Here is a 20748-nt window from a genome sequence, read left to right on the forward strand (position 1 = left end):
AAAAAATGGCCACCAGAAGCAGTGGATTCATAGTGCAGGCACCGAGCTCCAGCGATAACCCTGGAGGCAAAAAAAAAAAAAAGCTGGAAGTGAAAACAACAGTCTGTTCTTCCCTTTTTCTTTTCTTTGGGATTTTGCTGCTAAGGATGTGGAAGTCGATCTCAAAGCCTTACAGGACAAGCAGCCTATATGTGATTGACAATGGCCTCTTTCCAACCTATGCTGTCTCCAAGGCTTTAGGGAATGGGTAGAGCTGGCAGAACTGGCTCTCAACTCTCAGGTTCCTGGGACCACCTCTTGACAAGAGTCCCACTTTCCACAGGTTATCACCAAGGTTCTGCTTACATCAAGATTAGATTCCATTACTGTAAGAATTATGTATCCTGGGAGTCGGGCGGTAGCGCAGCGGGTTAAGCACAGGGGGTGCAAAGCACAAGGACTGGCATAAAGATCCTGGTTCGAGCCTCCTGGCTCCCCACCTGCAGGGGAGTCGCTTCACAAGTGGTGAAGCAGGTCTGCAGGTGTCTATCTTTCTCTCCCCTTCTCTGTCTTCCCCTCTTCTCTCCATTTCTCTCTGTCCTATCCAACAATGACATCAACAACAACTATCATAATAAAAAACAACAATAAGGGCAACAAAAGGGAATAAACAAATAAATATTTAAAAACAATAAAAAAGAACTATGTATCCCTGCTAGGGTGTTTCTGAATCTCCATGGCAAGACTATTATTATTATTATTACCATCAGGGTTATTATTGGGGTTCAGTGGCAGTACTACGAATCCACAGTTCCCAGTGGCCTTCCCCCACCCCCCGCTTCTTATTTTTATTTGACAGGACAGAGAGAAATTGAGAGGGGAGGGGAGACAGAGAAGGAGAAAGATAGATACTTGCAAGCCTGTTTGTGAAGCAACCCCCTCCTCCCCCCGCAGGTGGGGATCAGGGGCTCAAACCCAGGTCCTTTCACATGACAATATGCACACTTAACGGAGTGCATCACCGCCTGCTTGCCTCCCGCAAGACTTCATCTAGAAAGAATGAATTAGGTTCCTCCCTATGGAGGTTTTGAAGCTCCTATTTACTGGCCCTCTGACAGAATGGCTGTGGGCTCAGAGGTTCTTTCTCATCCTCAAGTGGTGCTGGATGAGAACAGCTTCATTCCACGCAGCTGTGTCCACTGCAGAACATGATCCCCACAATAAAAAGCTGATCATGGACCTGATCCAGCAATATACCAGAGCTTACCCACTTGGATTTCAAATCTTCAGTATTTTCCAGCCTGTCTTTCAGTGTCATGCTTTGGCATTTGTCAAGAACATTAGGCCCCTGGAGTCTATTTTCAGTCCCTGAAATATGCAGCAACAGAGTCCTCATCAAAAACATCTACAGTGGCTACCATCATAGGTGAGAGAAAACATGCTTTTGGTGAGTTCATCCAGGTCCCTCAGTAGATGGCCACTAAGTATTTATAATGAAATATTCATATTCCTTGATGGAAAGGTATTTACTCTGTTGAATTCTACAGAAGGGATGAGCAAAGAAAGCACACAAAAATGAAATACAGAGGCTTGTCTACAATAGGGAGAATTCTTTGTTGGAGCTCCTGGAATGGAGTCTAAGAGGCCACAGGTCTTGGTGGTTAAGGGAATTACGGTCAGTCTTACCTGGTTATTTCTTCTTTCAGGGCAGCAGGGTCGGCAGGGTAAAACTTCACACGGAAACACATGGTGAACGGAGGCTGGGCTGCAGAGAAAGAGAGGTGCCCGTGAGGGAACACGTTCCCTAGAAGGTGACAAGGCTACCTTCCCTTATGGGGATGACAGGACAGGCCTCTGAAGCATCAAAAGAACATCCTCACTACTTAAAACCAAGGAAAGTTACTGAGATTTACTCTATGTGAGAGGATTCATCTTGCCCTCCCTGGAAAGCTTCCGTCTTTTCATGGAGAATACTTACATCTCAATTGCTTCACCACAGACTTTGTAAACTCCAACCAATGCTGAAACAGAGAACAAGAACAAGAAAACCCTAATGAGAAGTGGTGTCAAATTTAACTTGTTTCAGCTAATTTAAATGACTAGACAGATTGTAGCCCAGGGTGAAAGCAGCCCCCAAATGAAATGCCAACCCCCAAAGCCGAGTGTCAAGATCTGAGCCATGTTTCTGGCATAGCATTATGCACAAGTAAACTCATGCATTTGTGTGTTGGGGATAAAGTCCTACCTGGTTTGTGTAGGGATATGCTGACTGTAAAGGGTTGTGTTTGTATAATGTATCTTTTTTTTTTCCTTTTGGCAAGGGTGGGGACAGAGGCTGTTGATAGCAGTTATAGGAAGTATTGACTGGTGGATATTCCCAAGTGGTGAGAAACTAAGGCTAGCTGGTGTGTATATTCCACTGTTGTGTGAATAACGTTGATTGCCAATCCTAGTGTTAAAGAACGCGTACTCAGGATTCCTTAACGTCAGGGATGTTTAAAGTCTTATAAGATAATGAACCACGGGAGTCGGGCTGTAGCGTAGCGGGTTAAGCGCAGGTGGCGCAAAGCGCAAGGATGGGCATAAGAATCCCGGTTCGAGTCCCCAGCTCCTAACCTGAAGGGGGGTCGCTTCACAAGCAGTGAAGCAGGTCTGCAGGTGTCTATCTTTCTCTCCCTCTCTCTGTCTTCCCCCTCCTCTCTCCATTTCTCTCTGTCCTATCCAACAACGACAACATCAATAACAACAACAAGAATAACTACAACAATAAAACAACAAGGGCAACAAAAAGGGGATAAATAAATAAATAAATAAATAAATATTTTTTAAAAAAGATAAAGAACCACAACCCACGTGCAGGAAAGTATTCTACTTCACTTACATTTCTTTCTTTTCTTCCACTTACATTTTCACAGAGGCAGGACAGAGTAGCAAAACATGACATTTATGTTTGGGGGATGGAAGCCAAAATCATTCTATATCTGTTTTTTAGTTCTACATGGATGCTTTATAAAAATCCATTATTAATGTCTGTTATTTTTAGGTTAGTCAGGAACCCCAACAGTTTTCAGAGAGCTAGAAGTGCTGGTGTCTGGGGTTTGATTATCTGGACGCAACTGGAAAAACATTGTTAGATGAACTCTCTGCGAGGGCAGAAGGTTGTATCTTGTTTCCCACTTTACATGTGTGCCGTGCAGTGTGCTCAACATGCAGCTGTTGAACAGATGAAGGAAGTGGGTCTGCGCTGTCCTCTTTCTGGGCTGCTTCCACTTAGCGCTACCATTTTGGCGGCGTCCTCTCTCTGGCAGGAAAGCAGCCAGGGCCATGCAGACGGCATTTTGGCCTCCCTTGATTCCCAGATCTCACCTTCTGGGCTGGGCTGTGGGTCACACAGCTAATGGACCCACTAAGAGCCAGTTCTTCCATCAGCTCCACGTGGGTAATCTGGACTGACACTCTGCTCTCTTGCTTCCTCTGATCCGAGTTCCCACGAGGCTGGCAACTCATTATAGCCACTCATTGTGGTTAAGAGGTCCTTCTCACATTACATGGCCCACCGCAGCTTGGCTTCACTGGGAAGCAAAGACTAGGAGATGAAATTGTATGGAAACAACTGTGGCAGAGGACACTGACTGGTTCAGAGCACTGGAGTTATGTATAGTGAGGAGAACACAGTAAGTGTCTGGGACTTAGTAAAGCAAACACCCCAAGATATTTAACTGGTTAGATTAAATATATATGTAAACAAAGGAAAATAAAAACTAAGAGGGATGACTGTGAGACCCATTATCAGCAGAAGACAGATGGAACTGAATGATTAAAAAAAAAAAAAAGGCTATTCCTCTTGGCAACAGTCCGAGAGAAGACTTTATAGTGTGGTGAGAGCTTAGGAAAAAGGGTAAGGCTGGTAGAGATTATGAAGGGGATGGGAAAGGAGTGGAAAGTTCACATTTATCCAAGAGATTTTAAGGGTCTGGTTGAAGAATCTTGACAGGATCCCACAAATATCGTGGTGCCAAGGGTTACCTTTTACAGCTCTCTGGTTAGATCTGGATCCCAGAATCAGGTTTAGAAGAGAGGGATCAGAAGAGAGGAGATAGGAGTCTCCTTCTATATTTGGGTGGATGGGTCAGAGTGGCACCATCTTCAAACTCTGGGAATTTGTGTGTGTGTGTGTGTGTGTGTGTGTGTGTGTGTGTGTGTGTGTGTGAAGGGGAAACAGAGAGCAGGCTGAAAACTTGGGCCTGAGTCAGGAACAGGGAATGAGCTGAGGGAAGTAAGCTCCTCTGTGCTGCCCAGATTAATTGCAGTATCACTCCAGAGAAGGTCCATCCTAACCAGAGCAGAGTGAGGCAGTTCTTTTACTAGAAAAGAGACAGGAGAAGCCCAGCCTGACACATGGTTCTAGAATATAACAACAGCACAGTTATCCTGCCAACAACTAAAAAATTCACTTTATCTCCCCAGGTTACCTTTTCAGTACCTGGAAAGTACTTTAGGCCACACTAGCTGAGCTTTGCTAAAATGTTTCCCACATCTGCTACTCGGAGGTCTGAAGAGATGACATCTGACGGCAGGGTTTGGTTGGTCCCTCACTCAGAGGCTAAACTCTGACTGAATATGAATGGCAATTCAAAGCTTCAAGCTTACCGACCAATCCTCTCCTCCATCCGTGCTTCTGACAGTGACTTACCCGCTGCTTATCAGGGTCTACAAAGCGGATCCCAAAGTAGTCTTTCTCAAGCAGGTTCAGGTGGTGGCAGAGAAGGTCAAACAGGTACTGGCCTTTGGCATCTCTCTGCAAAGAAAAGACATGCCGTTGAGAAATGAGATGGTTTTAGCATCCAGTTGAATTCTTTTTTTTTTTTTTTTTTTTGCCTCCAGGGTTATTGCTGGGGCTCAGTGCCAGCACTACAAATCCACTGCTCCTGGAGGCTATTTTCCCCATTTTGTTGCCCTCTTGTTGTGGTTGTTATTGTTATTGTTGTTATAGCTATTGTTGTTGTTGGATAGGATAGAGAAATAGAGAGAGGAGGGGAAGACAGAGAGGGTGAGAGAAAGATAGACACCTGCAGACCTGCTTCGCCACTTGTGAAGCGACCCCCCTGCAGGTGGGGAGCTGGGGGCTTGAACCAGGATCCTTAGGCTGGTCCTTGCGTTTTGCACCATGTGCGCTTAACCCATGGCGCTACCGCCCAACCCGAGTTGAATTCTTAGACATCCCTGCTGAGATGTGACTGAGAATTTCTCACTAGTGAGGGGAAACTTCTACACAAGCTCAACTCAACAGCTGGGTCCAGGAACCCATTCCCCTGCTATTCTAGTCACTCAGGATTCCCAGAAGCAGCCTATTACCAGCTTCTTCTTCTTCTTCTTCTTCTTTTTTTTTTTTAACCAGAGCACTGATCAGCTCTGGTTTATGGTGGTGCAGGGGATTGAACCTGGGACTTTGGAGCCTCAGGCATGAGAGTCTCTTTGCATAACCATTATGCTATCTACCCCTGCCCTATTACCAGCCTCTGTTGTGTCTTTAATGTGGAATTTTATACAGAGGTAAGCCTACACACACACACACACACACACACACACACACCCTCATTAAAAAACACATTGACAGTAGACTTTATACTGTATTTATTTCTTCTCCTTTTTCCCTTTTACTCAAGGCATCTTGTGAATCCTTCTATAACAGTATTTGGAAATAACCACTTTTTCCCCCTTCAGGGCTTCATCCCTGTGTGACTCCACTACTCTCAGTACATTTACCCCCTCCCCCCCCCCCCCCCCCCGGTAGAGGGAGAACGATAGAGAAGGAGACACAGCACTGCTCTACTGCTTCTGAAGCCTCTCCTTTACACAACACTCCCACACGGTGTCTGCGGGCTCAAACTTGGGTCCTGGCACATGGTCAAGTATATACTCTAGTGACTGAGCACTGCCAGCCTCATAGTTTTTAACTCCTGCATACAACCTAAGTAAACCTACACTGACTCACCTAGCTCTATACTGATGCAATCTGTTTCTAGTCTGCTATTACAAACAATGCTGCAGTCGACACAGTGATCTCTAATGCTCTATGACCACTCCTGCTTAACGCGGTGTGTGTCTGCTCTCCAAATACGATCCCAACCCTGGTCATGACCTCAAAGACCCCCAAAGGATCTGGCTCTTGCTGCCTCTCTGAACTCACCCCAAATTATTCTCCTCACTACACTCTAGACGGCTTCTGTTACTGAAAGCGCAGAGGCTTTTTCTGCCTCGCTGGAGTACACCTTCTCTAGCTCTACCCAAGGCCACTTCTCACCTTAGGGTCCCAGTTCAAATGTCCTTTCTGAAGGGAAGTCTTTCTCCTGGAGACTTATGCCTCCCAGCTACCTCCGATCTCATTAATCTTGTCTACTTCCTTCACAGCACTTACAACACTTTAATTATCTAGTTGGGTTTGTTTACTTATTTTGTCTGCCCACTTCTTGACTACAATTTTCACATGGGGTGGAGCCTGCCCTCCCCCAAATTTAGCAGAGTACATGGCAATATGGCAAATAGGTTCCCTCCCCATATATATATGTGTCAGAGCAGAGGTTTCTGCACATTTGCACATTGCACATGCACAGTTTCACTGTTCCTGGGCCACCTTTTTATATTTTTTATTGGGGAATTAATGTTTTAAATTTGACAGTAAATACAATAGTTTGTACATGCGTGACATTTCCCAGTTTTACATCTAACAATACAGCCCCCGCTAGGTCCTCTGTCATCCTTGGACCTGTACTCTCCCTCCCACACACCCCAGAGTCTTTTACTTTGGTGCAATACGCCAACTCCAGCTCAGGTTCTCCTTGTGCTTGCTCTTTGGATCTTGTTTTTCAACTTCTGCCTGGGCCAACTTTTCAGTCAGACACCGCCACACCACAGTTTACCATACTGCTAAGGCCCCCCCATGTGGACTACACACGACACAGCACATATTCTCTCCAGTGAGCTATCTCTCCAGCCCCCAATTAGTACAGTTAAGAACGTATAATCTCTTCTTTCAGTGACCTGCCTGAGTATCTTGGCTGAGCTGGAAGGAGGATGACTTGCAAAAAAATTGTCTGAACACCTGCAACTCAGCCAGCTCCTGGAGTCTCCTCAGTGGGCACTGCACCTTGGCTAAGATGATCATCTCTGCTGGGTTTATACCTAATTTTGTGCCCAAATTCAGATTGCCTTATACCATCCCAAGTATCTCACCTATATTAAGATCTTAGGTCATGGGAGTTGGGTGTTAGTGCAGTGGGTTAAGCGCACATGGCACAAAGCACAAGGACTGGCGTTAAGGATCCCGGTTCGAGTTCCTGGCTCCCCACCTGCAAGAGAGGAGCTTCACAGGCGGTGAAGCAGGCCTGCAGGTATCTTTCTCTCCCCCTCTCTGTCTTCCCCTCCTCTCTCCATTTTTTCTCTGTCCTATCCAACAACGATGACAATAATAATAACTACAACAATAACACAACAAGGGCAACAAAAGAGAATGAATAAATAAATAAATACTAAAAAAAAAAAGATCTTAGGTCATGGCCAGTTACAGAAGGGTCTAGTCCCACTCCGAAACAGACAAGTCTTTAGGACCTCCCTGAAAGGTCTACATCCCATCTTTTCCCTTCTTCTGGCTCATCCTGTGCTTTCCAGGGAGAACTAGGGCAGGGTAGCAAATCTCTCAGGAAATTTTTACAAAGTTTATCCTTGCAGGATTGGAAAGATAAGTGAGTAGAGAGCTCAAGTAAGGAGGGGAAAACCATGTGGGCAACCCAGTCCTCTATTGACCCTACACTCTCCAGACATAATCCTGAAGCATCCAGCCCCATCCCTACACCTTTTGATCTTCGACCACATATAGTGACTCTTAGGACACAGACTTGTTGGTATTGGACTATCAAGGTTGCTTCCTCCACTTGCTCTCCTTGTAGAGCTGGGACCTTGCGCATGTGTGATTTCACTGTTCCTGGCAGCTTTTTCTTTTCATTCTTTTTTTTTTTAATTTTTAACGTATTTATTTATAAAATGGAAACACTGACAAAAAAACATAGGATAAGAGGGGTACAATTCCTACCACCAGAGCTCTGTATCCCATCCCCTCCACTGGTAGCTTTCCTGTTCTTTAACCCTCTGGGAGTATGAACCCAGGGTCATTATGGGGTGCAGAAGGTGGAAGGTCTGGCTTCTGTAGTTGCTTCCCCGCTGAACATGGGCGTTGACAGGTCGATCCATACTCCCAGCCTGTCTCTCTTTCCCTAGTGGGGCAGGGCTCTGGGGAAGCAGAGCTCCGGGACACATTGGTGAGGCCAGCTGCCCAGGGAAGTCCGGTTGGCATCATGGTAACACCTGGAACCTGGTGGCCCAGGCAAGACCAAGGCCCTGATCTGGCAGCTTTTTCTTTGAGAGAGAAAGATGACAAGGCATCACAGCACCAGGACTTCCTCTAGTGCCATAGCACCTCCCATGTGGTGACAGAACTTAAACTTGGGCCCTGGGCACAACAAGGCAAGAGGTCTTTCCAGTAAACTCACTTCAGCCCACAAACCAGGTCCTTCAAAGGACCCTATCAACACTGGCTTTTGGGGCGACAATACTAATTTTTCTCTTTACCACTGCTACAGAGTATGGTAAGAACTTAAACTCATTTTTAAGGTTGCCTTTTTAAATTTGTTTTTCCTTCCAGGGTTATTGCTGGGCTAGGTGCCTGCACCATGAATCCACCACTCCTGGAGGCCGTTATTCCCCCCTTTTGTTGCCCTTGTTGTTGTAGCCTCGTTGTGGTTATTATTATTGTCATTGTTGATGTCATTCGTTGTTGGATAGGACAGAGAGAAATGGAGACAGGAGGGGAAGAAAGAGAGGGGGAGAGAAAGATAGACACCTGCAGACCTGCTCCACCTCCTGTGAAGCGACTCCCCTGCAGGTGGGGAGCCGGGGGTTCGAACCGGGATCCTTACGCGGGTCCCTGCGCTTTGCGCCACATGTGCTTAACTGCGCCACCGCCCGACCCCCAATTTTTTTTTTATGAGAATAGAGGAAATAGGCTGAACGTATGCTATTAGCAGCCTGTTCTGTACTATTTTCTGACCTACTGAAATGGAATATTAAGAAACAGCTGCACATTGTGATTATTTTTCTCTATAAATTTTACTTTGAATCAAGCTGACTATTATTTTGTAATTAGCTCGGGTGAATGCTGGAGGCTGAGCAAGTTTGCTTGTGTACAATAGCCATGTTAGTGGAAGCCTGGAGTAACAATGGGAAAAAATGTGCTTCTATGATAGAAATCACATAGAGTTTTAATATGAATCATGCTTCCCATAACAGCCATTTATTCTCATGGGCCATAGCTCAAATACCTTGTCGAGTTCTTAACTAGTTTAGGACTTTAAATTTAATAGATTTAACTTCAGAGCTCCTCTACAGCACAGGAGGAAAAAGAAAGCAGAGAGCTGAGAGACAGCATAATGGTTACACAAAGGAGTTCCATGTCTGAAGACCCAGGTCGGGAGGGAGCTGAGATAAAGCACGGTGTTGGAGGAAGATGTAGGCTGGTGGTAGAAGTGGTTTGCAGACACCTATCATGGAAAGATAAGACATTGCACCCATGTGACAATAACTGTCTTATAAACAATAATTTACTTAATAAAATTATAAAAATAAAAAAGGAAATTAAAAACCCATACACATGAAGAATTTTTCTCTTCAGCTAGTTATGGGAAAAAATCTCCTATACTTATACAAATGATCTTTTTTAGGAGGCCAGATGATGGAGCACCTGGTAAAGCACACACAGTATTATGCACAAGGACCTGAGTTCAAGCCCACACTCCCCCACCTGCAGCTGGCATGCTTCATAAGTGGTGAAGTAGGTCAGCAGATGTCTATCTTTCTTTATCCTTCTTTTTTCAAAGTAAAATTAATTTATTATTATTTATTTATTTACTAGATAGAGACAGAGAAAAGCTAAGAAGTTAGGGGAGATAGAGAGGGAAAGAGACAGAGAGACACCTGCAGCTCTGCTTCACCACTCGTGCAGATTCCCCCTTGCAGGTGGGGACCAGGGGCTTGAACCCAGGTCCTTGTGCACTTAACCAGGTACACTACTGCCTAGCCCCCTCTCTACCTCCCCTCCCCTCTGAATTTCTCTCTGTCCTATTGAAGAAAATGATGGAAAAAGAATGACCAGGAATGGTGGATTTGTAGTGTCAGCACCAATTCCCAGCAACTGGAGGCAAATCAATTACTTACATTAAATAAAAATGATCTTTTTCTTATTTCTCAGTATCAAGTGAAACTCCTCTTTTGGCTTCCCACTATGAAGTCCCAGTTCCCAGAGTTCTCACTTATCAATTATAAATGCGAGAGAGAGAGAGAGAGAGAGAGAGAGAGAGAGAAACAGCACACTGTCCATCACCCACTGAGCTTCTGCTAATACTGCATTCCTCCCATGTGGTGCTGGGGATTGAACCTGGGGCTTCATGCTTGGTAAGGTGGCACCCTAGCACGTGCTATCTCTTGGTGGATGTATAAGTTTGAGCTATAAAGTCCTCGCACAGACTAACAAAGAGAAGCATCTTTCTCTGCTGTTTCTCCATGACTGAAGGGCAGAAGGTAAGGGGGTAAAGGGAGAGGGGTAGGAACAGAGCTCCTCTTTAGAGTGAAATTCCATGAGTGTTAAATTCCCAACAGAAACACAAAAGCAGACTCAACTCAAGAGCACTGATGTGGCACCTCACACAGAAGGTGACTGCCTGCTGGTCTCTTGTGGGAGCTTGTGACTGATGAAGAGACGCCTGAGGTCTCCTTTGGTGGGGAGAAGTCGCATGCAGCTGAACCACTGTGTTCAGGCGCAAGCTTTCAGGGACTCTACTTAATTTTGTATTGCGGTAACATCCGTTTACAAGGCTGTATGTTTTTGAGGCACAACTTCCTATCTCTTCATGAAATCTTAGGAATTTTAAACTTCCTGTGCAAAGAGGCTATATGGGCCTCTTTGCACTTTCAGCTGCCACTTATGTCCTAGACTTCCATCTCTATGGTTTCCCTGCCTGAAGTTGGGGCTTTCTGGAATATTCTGTGGTATCCAGTCTTCTCCTTATCTCTCTTTTTGGTATGATGACAAAGTCCAGTGAGCTCTATTTTCTCTCCTCTCCTCTCCTCTCCTCTCCTCTCCTCTCCTCTCCTCTCCCCTCCCCTCCCCTCCCCTCCCCTCCCCTCCCCTCCCCTCCCCTCCCCTCTCCTCTCCTCTCTCCTCTCCTTTTGTCTGCAGTTGCCCTGACTCTGGCGTGTGCTGTGTGCTGAATGTCGAGCCATTGATTAGACTGGAAAAATAGGCACTTGTCCTGACAGGTGATTATTGTTTAGTCATGAATTTGGGGCTCTGAGCCTGAGGATATTTATCTTCAGGATGAGTGAGGTGAGGCACAACATCCAAATCCAGATAAACCTCTGTGGCTATTCTCCTTCCAAAAGCATTCTTGGGCCAAAATAACTTACTAAGCACCAGTCAAAAATAAATTTATATTTTTATGGGCTACAGTAGTACTGACACATATTCGAAAACAATTGCACATAAAAGTACAGTCTACTTATTCTCTCGTTATCACGCACAGAATGATTCATAAACCCTTAGAAGCCTTTTGCAACTCAGACTGGGTGAATTCATACTCTTGTTTTCCATGGAGCTCCCGCTTCTGGTTTTCTATGGTTTATGAGGACTGAGCTGGCAAAGCAGTAAGTTTGGGCCTTCTAGCAACCTAAACTATTCGAAGTTAAATGCATTTTCTGCCTCATGATCTAGACTATTGGGCAGCAGAGAAGCTTTAGTTTATTTCAGCCTGTAGTTAATCTCCAGAAATCTGGCATGATACTTCTTGATCTGAGGGTCTAACTTGTAGGAAGTTCCTCCTTCTTTTGTTTAAATCTTTATTTATTGATTGGATAGAGACAGCCAAAAATCAAGAGGGAAGGGGGTGATAGAGAGGGAGAGAGACTCCTGCAGCACTGCTTCACCACTTGCGAAGCTTTCCCCCTGCAGGTGGGGGCTGGGGGCTCAAACCTGGGTCCTTGCACATTGTAACATGTGCACTCAACCAGGTGCACCACCACCTGGCCCCTGAAAGTTCCTCATTCTTTAAGCTTCATCTTATCCAATTTAGTTTATATGCAAGTCAAGACAGATTTTTTTTTTTTTTTTGGGCTGTGAGTATAGCTCATCTTGTTAGAGCACCAACCTGCATGTCTGAGGTCCCAGAGGTTGCAGGTTCAATCCCTAGTACAGTTTTAGGCCAGAGCTGAGCCATGCTCTAAGTTTATCTCACAATAAATAAATATTTACAAGCCCCCCCCACCCCAGGATTCAGTGCCTGCACTATGAATCCGTGGCTCCTGGAGGCCAGCTTTCCCCCCCCATTGTTATTGCTGGATAGGACAGAGGGAAATTAAGAGAAGAGGGGAAGGCAGAGGAGGAGAGAAAGATAGACACCTGCAGATCTGTTTCACCACTTGTGAAGTGACCCCCTTGCAGGTGGGGAGCTGAGGGCTGGAACTTTGTGCCTCTCATTATGTGCTCTTAACCTTGTGCCTCTCATTATGTGCTCTTAACCTGGGGTGTTACCACCTGACCCCTACAAGGTTTTGTTTTTATTTATCTCCTATGGAGAGAGAGGGAAAGGGAGAGGGAGAGGAGAGAAAGAGGGGGAAGGAGAGAGAGAGAGAGAAGCCAGAGTGCCACTCAAGTATATGCAGTGCCATGGGTCAAAGCCACAGGACATGGACTCCCACAGAAGTGGGATGTTCCCTGGGCAGAAGACCTCACCACCTCTCCAGAGCCCTACCCCACTAGGGAAAGACAGAAACAGGCTGGGGGTATGGACTGACCTGTCAACACCCATGTCCAGCAGAGAAGCAATTACAGAAGCCAGACCTTCTGCCTTCTGCACCTCTAAAAGAATCTTGGTCCATTAAGTGAAATAAGTCAGAAACAGAAGGATGAATATGGGATGATCTCACTCTCAGGCAGAAGTTGAAAAACAAGATCAGAAGAGAAAACACAAGTAGAACCTGAACTGGAATTGGCGTATTGCACCAAAGTAAAAGACTCTGGGGTGGCTGGGTTGGGGGGGAGAATACAGGTCCAAATAGGATGACAGAGGACCTAGTGGGGGTTGTATTGTTATACAGAAAGCTGGGAAATGTTATGCATGTACAAACTATTGTATTTATTGTTGAATGTAAAGTATTAATCCCCCAATAAAGAAATAAATAAAAAAAATAATTTTGGTCCATATTTCCAGAGGAGGAGAAATGTTAGGGGAAGATGAGCAGAGGCTTTGAAAAAAAAAAATGGAAGAAAAAGAGGTAAAGATCATGCCAAGAAGAGTAAACATCATGCCTGGAAAAGGGTCCAAGAGTTAAACAAGACACCCTTGGAGGCCTGACGGAAAAGGACTCGGCGCTATGGCTGGGATGGCATCAGCCTCTAGTCTACCTTGACTTTTTCTTTAAGTCTTGTAGGCCAAAGCCTTCCTTACTTTCCTTAGCAGTGTCTTTGAAGGGCACATGTGCTGATGTCTGCCATGTCCAGGAGCAGATGCTGGGTAAAGCTCTTTAATGTCACAGGGGAGCAGTCACATCAGTTCATCTTATCAGGGCCATGACATGAGTTAAGTTGAGCCAAAAGTGTGAATCAATTACTGGGGTGCAGCCTGGCTCCTGTGTTCACACGCTATACCCAGCCCAGCACTGGAGGCAGAGGGAGGGCTGGAGGCCTAAGTGTTAACTGCAGGGTCCCAGATTTTTTAACCTCAGCATCTTCCACAGTAATTTACATTTTCTTTGAAGGGAAGGAACCCCTGCTGAGCTTCTGGCCCAGGAGTCCACTTTTCTTGCTCAGTTGTAAACCAACAAAATCTGTCCAGGAAACTGCTGAAGTTGCAGCTAGAAAAGCAGCCAGCTCACTCTGGGAGAAGATGGGGAAGTTCATTCCAGGGAGAAACACAGCTATGCCGTCTTGGGTAGCAGGTCAGCCCACATGCAGCAGGCATACGTTTTCCCAGGCATATCCTCTGCTTCCTACTCAGAAAAGGACTCTAGTTCTCAGCTGTTGGGCTGACAAGGATGGAGTCCTTAGTATCCGGACACCTGAAGCACCTGGAGGCCACCATGGGGCAGGTGATCTTGCCATCTTTGGGGAAAGGCCAGGTTCTGACTGGGAGAGATGTCAAACTTCAGAGTTTTATGGAGAGATGAATAGTGCTTACTCACAAACCTGAAGCTGTGGGCCTCATCTAATCCTTAAGAAGAAATAAAGCACCATCTTACCTCAACACTCCCCCCAGCCCCATTCTGCATATCAACTAAGGCAACTGAGGTGATTTTCATGATGCCAAAGATATCGTTAGGTTCAGATGCTGGGCCAGGGGCCCCAGGGAGCCCTATTGGCAGTCCTTGTGGGGTCAGAGGACTGACTCATCTTGTCACCACATGTTGTGGCATGCAGATGATGTGTGGGGAAGGCAGGGCAAACACATTCAATCTGGAACACTGAGGTCACTGTGAACAAATAAATGTCAGGGGAGGAAGGACTAAGTGTTCCGTCAGCACAGATGGTTCAGACCAGATTCTACAAGGGCATTAAGACCCTCTGAGCAGAGCTATCAAATCTGCTATTGGTGAGCTTGTAAGGGGTGACAAGAGGCTGGATTTATTGAGATATCAATGAAGATGCTTCAAAAGCCAGGACATTCTCATTCCTATGTGAATTCTTGGAATGGATGATGTTTCTGGAAAGGAAAAAACAAAACAAAACAAAACAAACAAACAAACAAACAAACAAAAACCCCTGAGCTGGGCATGAAGGGAAACACCACCTTTCCCAAGGTAGGGCTACTTTTACGGGGAGGCGGCTCTGAGAAGCGCTACTGTTTCTTGCTATTAACTGAGTAAATTTTGTTTGTATTTTTCTAGCCAGTGCTGAATATCTCAGTGGACTAATCATGTCACAGCTGCAGAATTACTGAAAACTCAGCCAGGCTTGCTAGGAGGAAACAAAACAAAACAGACAACAACAACGAACCCCACCTCACTATTGTGGAGTCTTGTGTGAAGCTTGTATTTATACTCCCTCTGACTCTCATATACAACAACCATGACTCTCATACAACGTTGTTTCAGATAACTTGTAAAAAAAAATGCAGAATTTGGGGGCAAACAGACTTCTCTTTGACTTAGCTGTCACTCCTGGAGAGTCAGGCAGTAGCGCAGCGGGTTAAGCGTACGTGGCGCAAAGCACAAGGACCGGCATAAGGATCCTGGTTTGAGCCCCCGGCTCCCCACCTGCAGGGGAGTCGCTTCACAGGTGGTGAAGCAGGTCTGCAGGTGTCTATCTTTCCCCCTCTCTGTCTTCCCCTCCTCTCTCCATTTCTCTCTGTCCTATCCAACAACAATAGCATCAATAACAACAACAATAACTACAACAATAAAAGGACAAAAAAGGAAATAAATACATAAACTTTTAAAAATATTTTATTTATGTATTCCCTTTTGTTGCCCTTGTTGTTTTATTGTTGTAGTTAATTATTGTTGTTGTCGTTGTTGGATAGGACAGAGAGAAATGGAGAGAGGAGGGGAAGACAGAGAGAGAGGAGGAGAGAAAGATAGACACCTGCAGACCTGCTTCACCGCCTGTGAAGCGACTCCCCTGCAGGTGGGGAGCTGGGGTTCGAACCGGGATCCTTATGCCGGTCCTTGTGCTTATAAATTTTTTTTTTAAAAAAAATGACATTTCGCTCCTGTTTTTCTTCCCAAAGTGCAAATGTACATATTATTCAGCAAATCTGGGAATTTCTGCGATTGTAGGGGAAGGCTTGGGTGGTGAGGGTCTGGATAAAGATGGCAAATTCAGCATTCCTGCTTGTTCTCATAAGCCTCTAGCCCTTCTCCCAAACCCCAGTTCCCTTTCCCTTAGCTGAAAGCTGTTGACTGGTCAGTATCAAGAGATGCAGTGGATTTTGAGCTGCACACATTCCAGAAATGAAAGGGGCCAGGATTTTTGAGTTCTAACGCCGTCTCCTTTTAACTATCCTATGAAGTCACTCATATTTGCTAGAAGGCGAGGGAAGGCAGGGGATGCAGAGACAGGAAGGTCTCTAGTAGGATGACAGCACTGAGGACAAGCACCAGGCATGGCGTTGGGGCCCTGTTCTGTCACTTGTCAGCTTGTGACCTCAGATCTATTCCTGAAGCTGAGTTTCTATTTTCTTCTCTAAAGCTTAAAGGGCTACTACAAGCTTAAAATACATAAAAACTCTATGCCCTGTGGATTTTCTCCCTTCCTTTCTTTTTTCCTTTCTTGTCAAGGACAGAACATGGGGCATATGCCACACATGTCCTCTTTGAAGCTATATCGTTGGCCCTAATCCTTGTGTAGTTTTTGTACCAACTTACCCTGAATTCTTTGATCTCTTCTTCCTTTTCATCTCTTCCTTCCTTTCTGCCTACTTTCCTTCCTCTCTCTTTTTCATTTCTTACCCTTTTTTTTAAAAGATTTAAAAAAATATTTATGTATTTATTCCCTTTTGTTGCCCTTGTTGTTTTTTATTGTTGTAGTTATTATTGTTGTTGTCGTTGTTGGATAGGACAGAGAGAAATGGAGAGAGGAGGGGAAGACAGAGAGGGGGAGAGAAAGATAGACACCTGAAGACCTGCTTCACCGCCTGTGAAGCGACTCCCCTGCAGGTGGGGAGCCGGGGGCTCGAACCGGGATCCTTACGCCGGTCCCTGCGCTTTGCGCCACCTGCGCTTAACCCGCTGCGCTACCGCCTGGCTCCCCACTTACTCCTTCTCTCTCTCTCTCTCTCTCTCTCTCATTTGTCACTGAGGCATCACCACTCTAGACTGAATTTTTCAAACAGAAAGAGACAGAACGATAGCACAACACCAAACCCAATTTCCCTCAGTATAGTGGGAACAGGGATCAAATCTGGGTCATGCCCATGACAAAGCAAGTAACTACCCACATGAGCTACCTTGCCAGTCCCTGTGACCTACTCTTTCTTTTTTTTTTTTTTTCTAATGTATAATTTATTTTTTAAAGTTTTTTTCAAAACTTTTATTGGGGAAGCATCTTCACTGACTCAACTCCAACTGCATAGAAAACAAAACCAAAAATAGACAAATGGGTCCCTTTTCCCTTAGCGGGAAAGAAGCCTCCCTATCTGTAGCTCTGAATTTAATGTATTATCTGTCTTCATTATTCAATTATAGCACTTAAGGATTACAGCGTTTCACCAAATTCACTCTCAAAGGATTAAAAAAAACATTCCTAAGTAGTCACCACCACTGTGATTTGTAACAACAGCTACATAAAGCACAGTCCTCATCTAATTCAGGTAGTATCTATGATTATTACTTTTTTCTTTTTTTTTTTTTGCCTCCAGGGTTATTGTTGGGGCTCAGTGCCTGCACCATGAATCCACTGCTCCTGGAGGCCATTCCCCCCCCTTTTGTTGCCCTTGTTGTTGTAGCCTTGTTGTGGTTATTATTGTTGTTGTTGATGTCATTCATTGTTGGACAGGACAGAGAGAAATGGAGAGAGGAGGGGAAGACAGAGAGGGGGAAAGATAGACACCTGCAGACCTGCTCACTGCCTGTGAAGTAACTCCCCTACAGGTGGGAAGCTGGGGGCTCGAACTGGGATCCTTATGCCAGTCTTTGCGCTTTGCTCCATGTGCGCTTAACTTGCCGTGCTACCGCCTGACCCCCTTTTCTCCTTTATTTTATTTATAACAAGGATAGACTGACAAACCATAGGGTAAGAGGGGTACAACGCCACACAATTTCCACCACCAGAACTCTGTATCCTATCCCCTTCCCTGATAGCTTTCCTATTCTTTAACCCTCTGGGACCCAAGGTCATTGTGGGATGCAGAAGGTGGAAGGTCTGGCTTCTGTAATTGCTTCCCTGCTCAACATGGGCACTGACAGGTCGATCCATACTCCCAGCCTGCCTCTCTCTTTCCCTAGTGGGGCAGGGTTCTGGGGAAACAGAGCTCCAGGACACATTAGTGGGAAGTCTGGTTGGCATCATGCTAGCGTCTGAAACCTGGTGGCTGAAAAGAGAGTTAACATATAAAGCCAAACAAGTTGTTGACTAATCATGAAGCTAAAGGCTGGAGTACTGCAGATGAAGAGTTGGTGGCGGGGGTGGTGGTGGTGTGGTGTGTCTCCGTTTTGTAAATAGCTAGTAGGCATATTTTAGTCCAGAGGACCTGTAGCTATACTAGTTTTTTTTTTTTTTCTTTTTCTTTTTCCCCCTGAGCCTAAAATCTGATATGCAGGTGGATCCAAGTTATTGTCTGAGGAGATGATGTCATGGCTGGCAGAAGGACCAGAAAGCTGTATCAGGGAAGAGAGTAGCTCCCAAATATGGGAAAGATGTATAAATATTGTTGACTGTAAACCCCATCAACTTGATGTGATCTGGGGCCCATAATTAGCTTAGGAGCCTGTGTGACCTCTGCATCCCTGTAGATCTGAGCTCACATTCTGTGGTCATGAGTAGGAACATTCCAAGCTGCCCCAGTATGGACCCATCTTCCTCAGGTGTAGCATAAAGTATGTTATCCATCCTCCCTTTGGAGGATGGAACATTCTCTGCTTTGTTGATCCAAGTTGAGGGCAAGGTCCTATGGGGGCCCACAAAGGGGTCTGTTTTGTTGTTCCTGATAGAGATGACTGGTAACAATGGAGAGAGAGATTTATTTGAGTGACCTACTCTTTTTCTTTTTTAAAAATTTTTTAAAATTTATTTTAAAAAGGAGACACTAACAAAACCATAGGATAAGAGGGGTACAACTCCACACAATTCCCATCACCAGATCTCCATATCCCATCCCCTCCCCTGACAGCTTTCCTATCCTTTATCCCTCTGGGAGTATGGACCCAAGTGACCTACTCTTTCTAAGGCTGAATGAACTTGAATATGACTGAGTTTTCACAGCACAGATTTGTAGCTTTTCCACACTCAAGGTTCTTTTTTTTCTGGACTAAGTTGGAAGAAGAGTAGAAAATACCAAATATATATCATCATCCCAAAGTCCTCAGAGTTTGGCAACTTCTACTTTAGTGGCACAGAGAAAAAGGCAGAGCTTCTATGCCATACTCTTAGCATTTGGGAAGGAGGAGCCAAGTGATTAGGCAGGGCATAATTCCAAACGGCATCATAGTTTAAAATATTTGGCAAGTGTATTTTATTAAATGAATCCAGACGACAGAGTGGGGAGAGTGTATGTCCTGCATTTGTGAGACTCTGAGTGTGACTTTTTTAAAATTTTGCTTTCTTTCCCCTTTTGTTGCCCTTTTTAAAAAATTGCTGTTGTAGTTATTATTGTTGTTATTATTGATGTCATCATTGCTAGATAGGACAGTAAGAAATGGAGAGAGGAGGGGAAGACAGAGGGGAAGAGAAAGATAGATACCTGCAGACCTGCTTCACCGCCTGTGAAGCGACTCCCCTGCAGGTGGGGAGCCGGGGGCTCAAACCAGGATCCTTATGCCGGTCCTTGCACTGTGTGCCACGTATGCTTAACACTCTGCACTAACGCCCGACCCCCGTGTGATTTTTTAAATTAGTTTATTCATTTATTTATTATTGGATAGAAACACAGAGAAATTGAGATGGGAGAGGGAACTAGAGAGGGAGAGAGCCCGAGAGACATCTGCAGCCCTGCTCCACCATTCGTGAAGCTTTCCTCCTGCAGGTAGGGACCAGGGGCTTGAACTTGAGTCCTTGTGCACTGTAATGTGTGCGCTTAACCAGGTGCACCACCACCTAGCTCCTTGAGTTTGATCTCTAGCATAACATTTGATGGAACAGTTTTCTGGTCTCTTGCTCATAAAAATTAAATTTAAAAAATCAAAGCAGAAGTTTGATCTCTCTTAAAACAGAATTGATTCTCTCTGGTCTTAAAACTATAGGAGCGGGGGTCAGATAGTAGCGCAGCGGGTTAAGCGCACGTGGTGCAAAGCGCAAGGACCGGCTTAAGGATCCTGGTTTGAGCCCCCGGCTCCCCACCTGCAGGGGAGTCGCTTCACAGGCAGTGAAGCAGGTCTGCAGGTGTCTATCTTTCTCTCTCCTTCTCTGTCTTCCCCTCCTCTTTCCATTTCTCTCTGTCCTATCCAACAACGAACAACATCAACAATGGTAATGATAATAACCACAATGAGGCTACAACAACAATGGCAACAAAGGGGGGAAAATGGCCTCCAGGAGCGGTGGATTCATGGTACAGGCACCGAGCCCAGCAATAACCCTGGAGAAAAAAAAACCCAACAAACTATAGGAGCTAAGTGTAGCCTCAAACTTTTCCCTTAGAATTCTTAGGTGACTACATCCTATTGTTGGTGGATGAAAGAGGAAGCACACATATGAAGGGCTAGGGAAGCGGCACAAAACCCAACTCAGCCGGTGCTAGTTGTCTCAGTGGCAGGGAGGGAAGGATGAGAAAAGCAAGGCGGGAGAGAGCAGGCCAGCTCACTCAGAGTAAGGCCACTCTCTGGAAACTTGAATCTACATGAGAATCACCTAAGTGGTTGTTAAAACACAGTCTTGGGCTCCTTTCTAATGGATTTGAGGTGGAACCCAAGAATTTGCATTTCTTTTCTTTCTTTCTTTCTTTCTTTCTTTCTTTCTTTCTTTCTTTCTTTCTTTCTTTCGCCTCCAGGGTTATTGCTGGGGCTTCATGTCCACGG

General features: G+C 45.2%; 1 protein-coding gene across 7 annotated transcripts in view; it reads right to left on the minus strand.

Annotated features, from left to right (window-relative positions):
- Positions 1-20748, minus strand: part of FRMD5 (FERM domain containing 5) — a 353107-nt gene that overhangs the window by 69043 nt on the left and 263316 nt on the right. For all 7 annotated transcript variants that reach the window (XM_060174543.1, XM_060174544.1, XM_060174540.1 and 4 more), the window contains exons 2-4: positions 4673-4777; positions 1958-2000; positions 1666-1744 (exon numbers count right to left, since the gene is read on the minus strand). In XM_060174543.1, coding sequence (XP_060030526.1) covers positions 1666-1744; positions 1958-2000; positions 4673-4777 — 227 coding nt within the window. The remainder of the gene's footprint in view (positions 1-1665; positions 1745-1957; positions 2001-4672; positions 4778-20748) is intronic.

Source organism: Erinaceus europaeus, chromosome 16 (assembly GCF_950295315.1).
Source record: "Erinaceus europaeus chromosome 16, mEriEur2.1, whole genome shotgun sequence".
Classification (NCBI taxonomy): Eukaryota; Metazoa; Chordata; class Mammalia; order Eulipotyphla; family Erinaceidae; genus Erinaceus; species Erinaceus europaeus.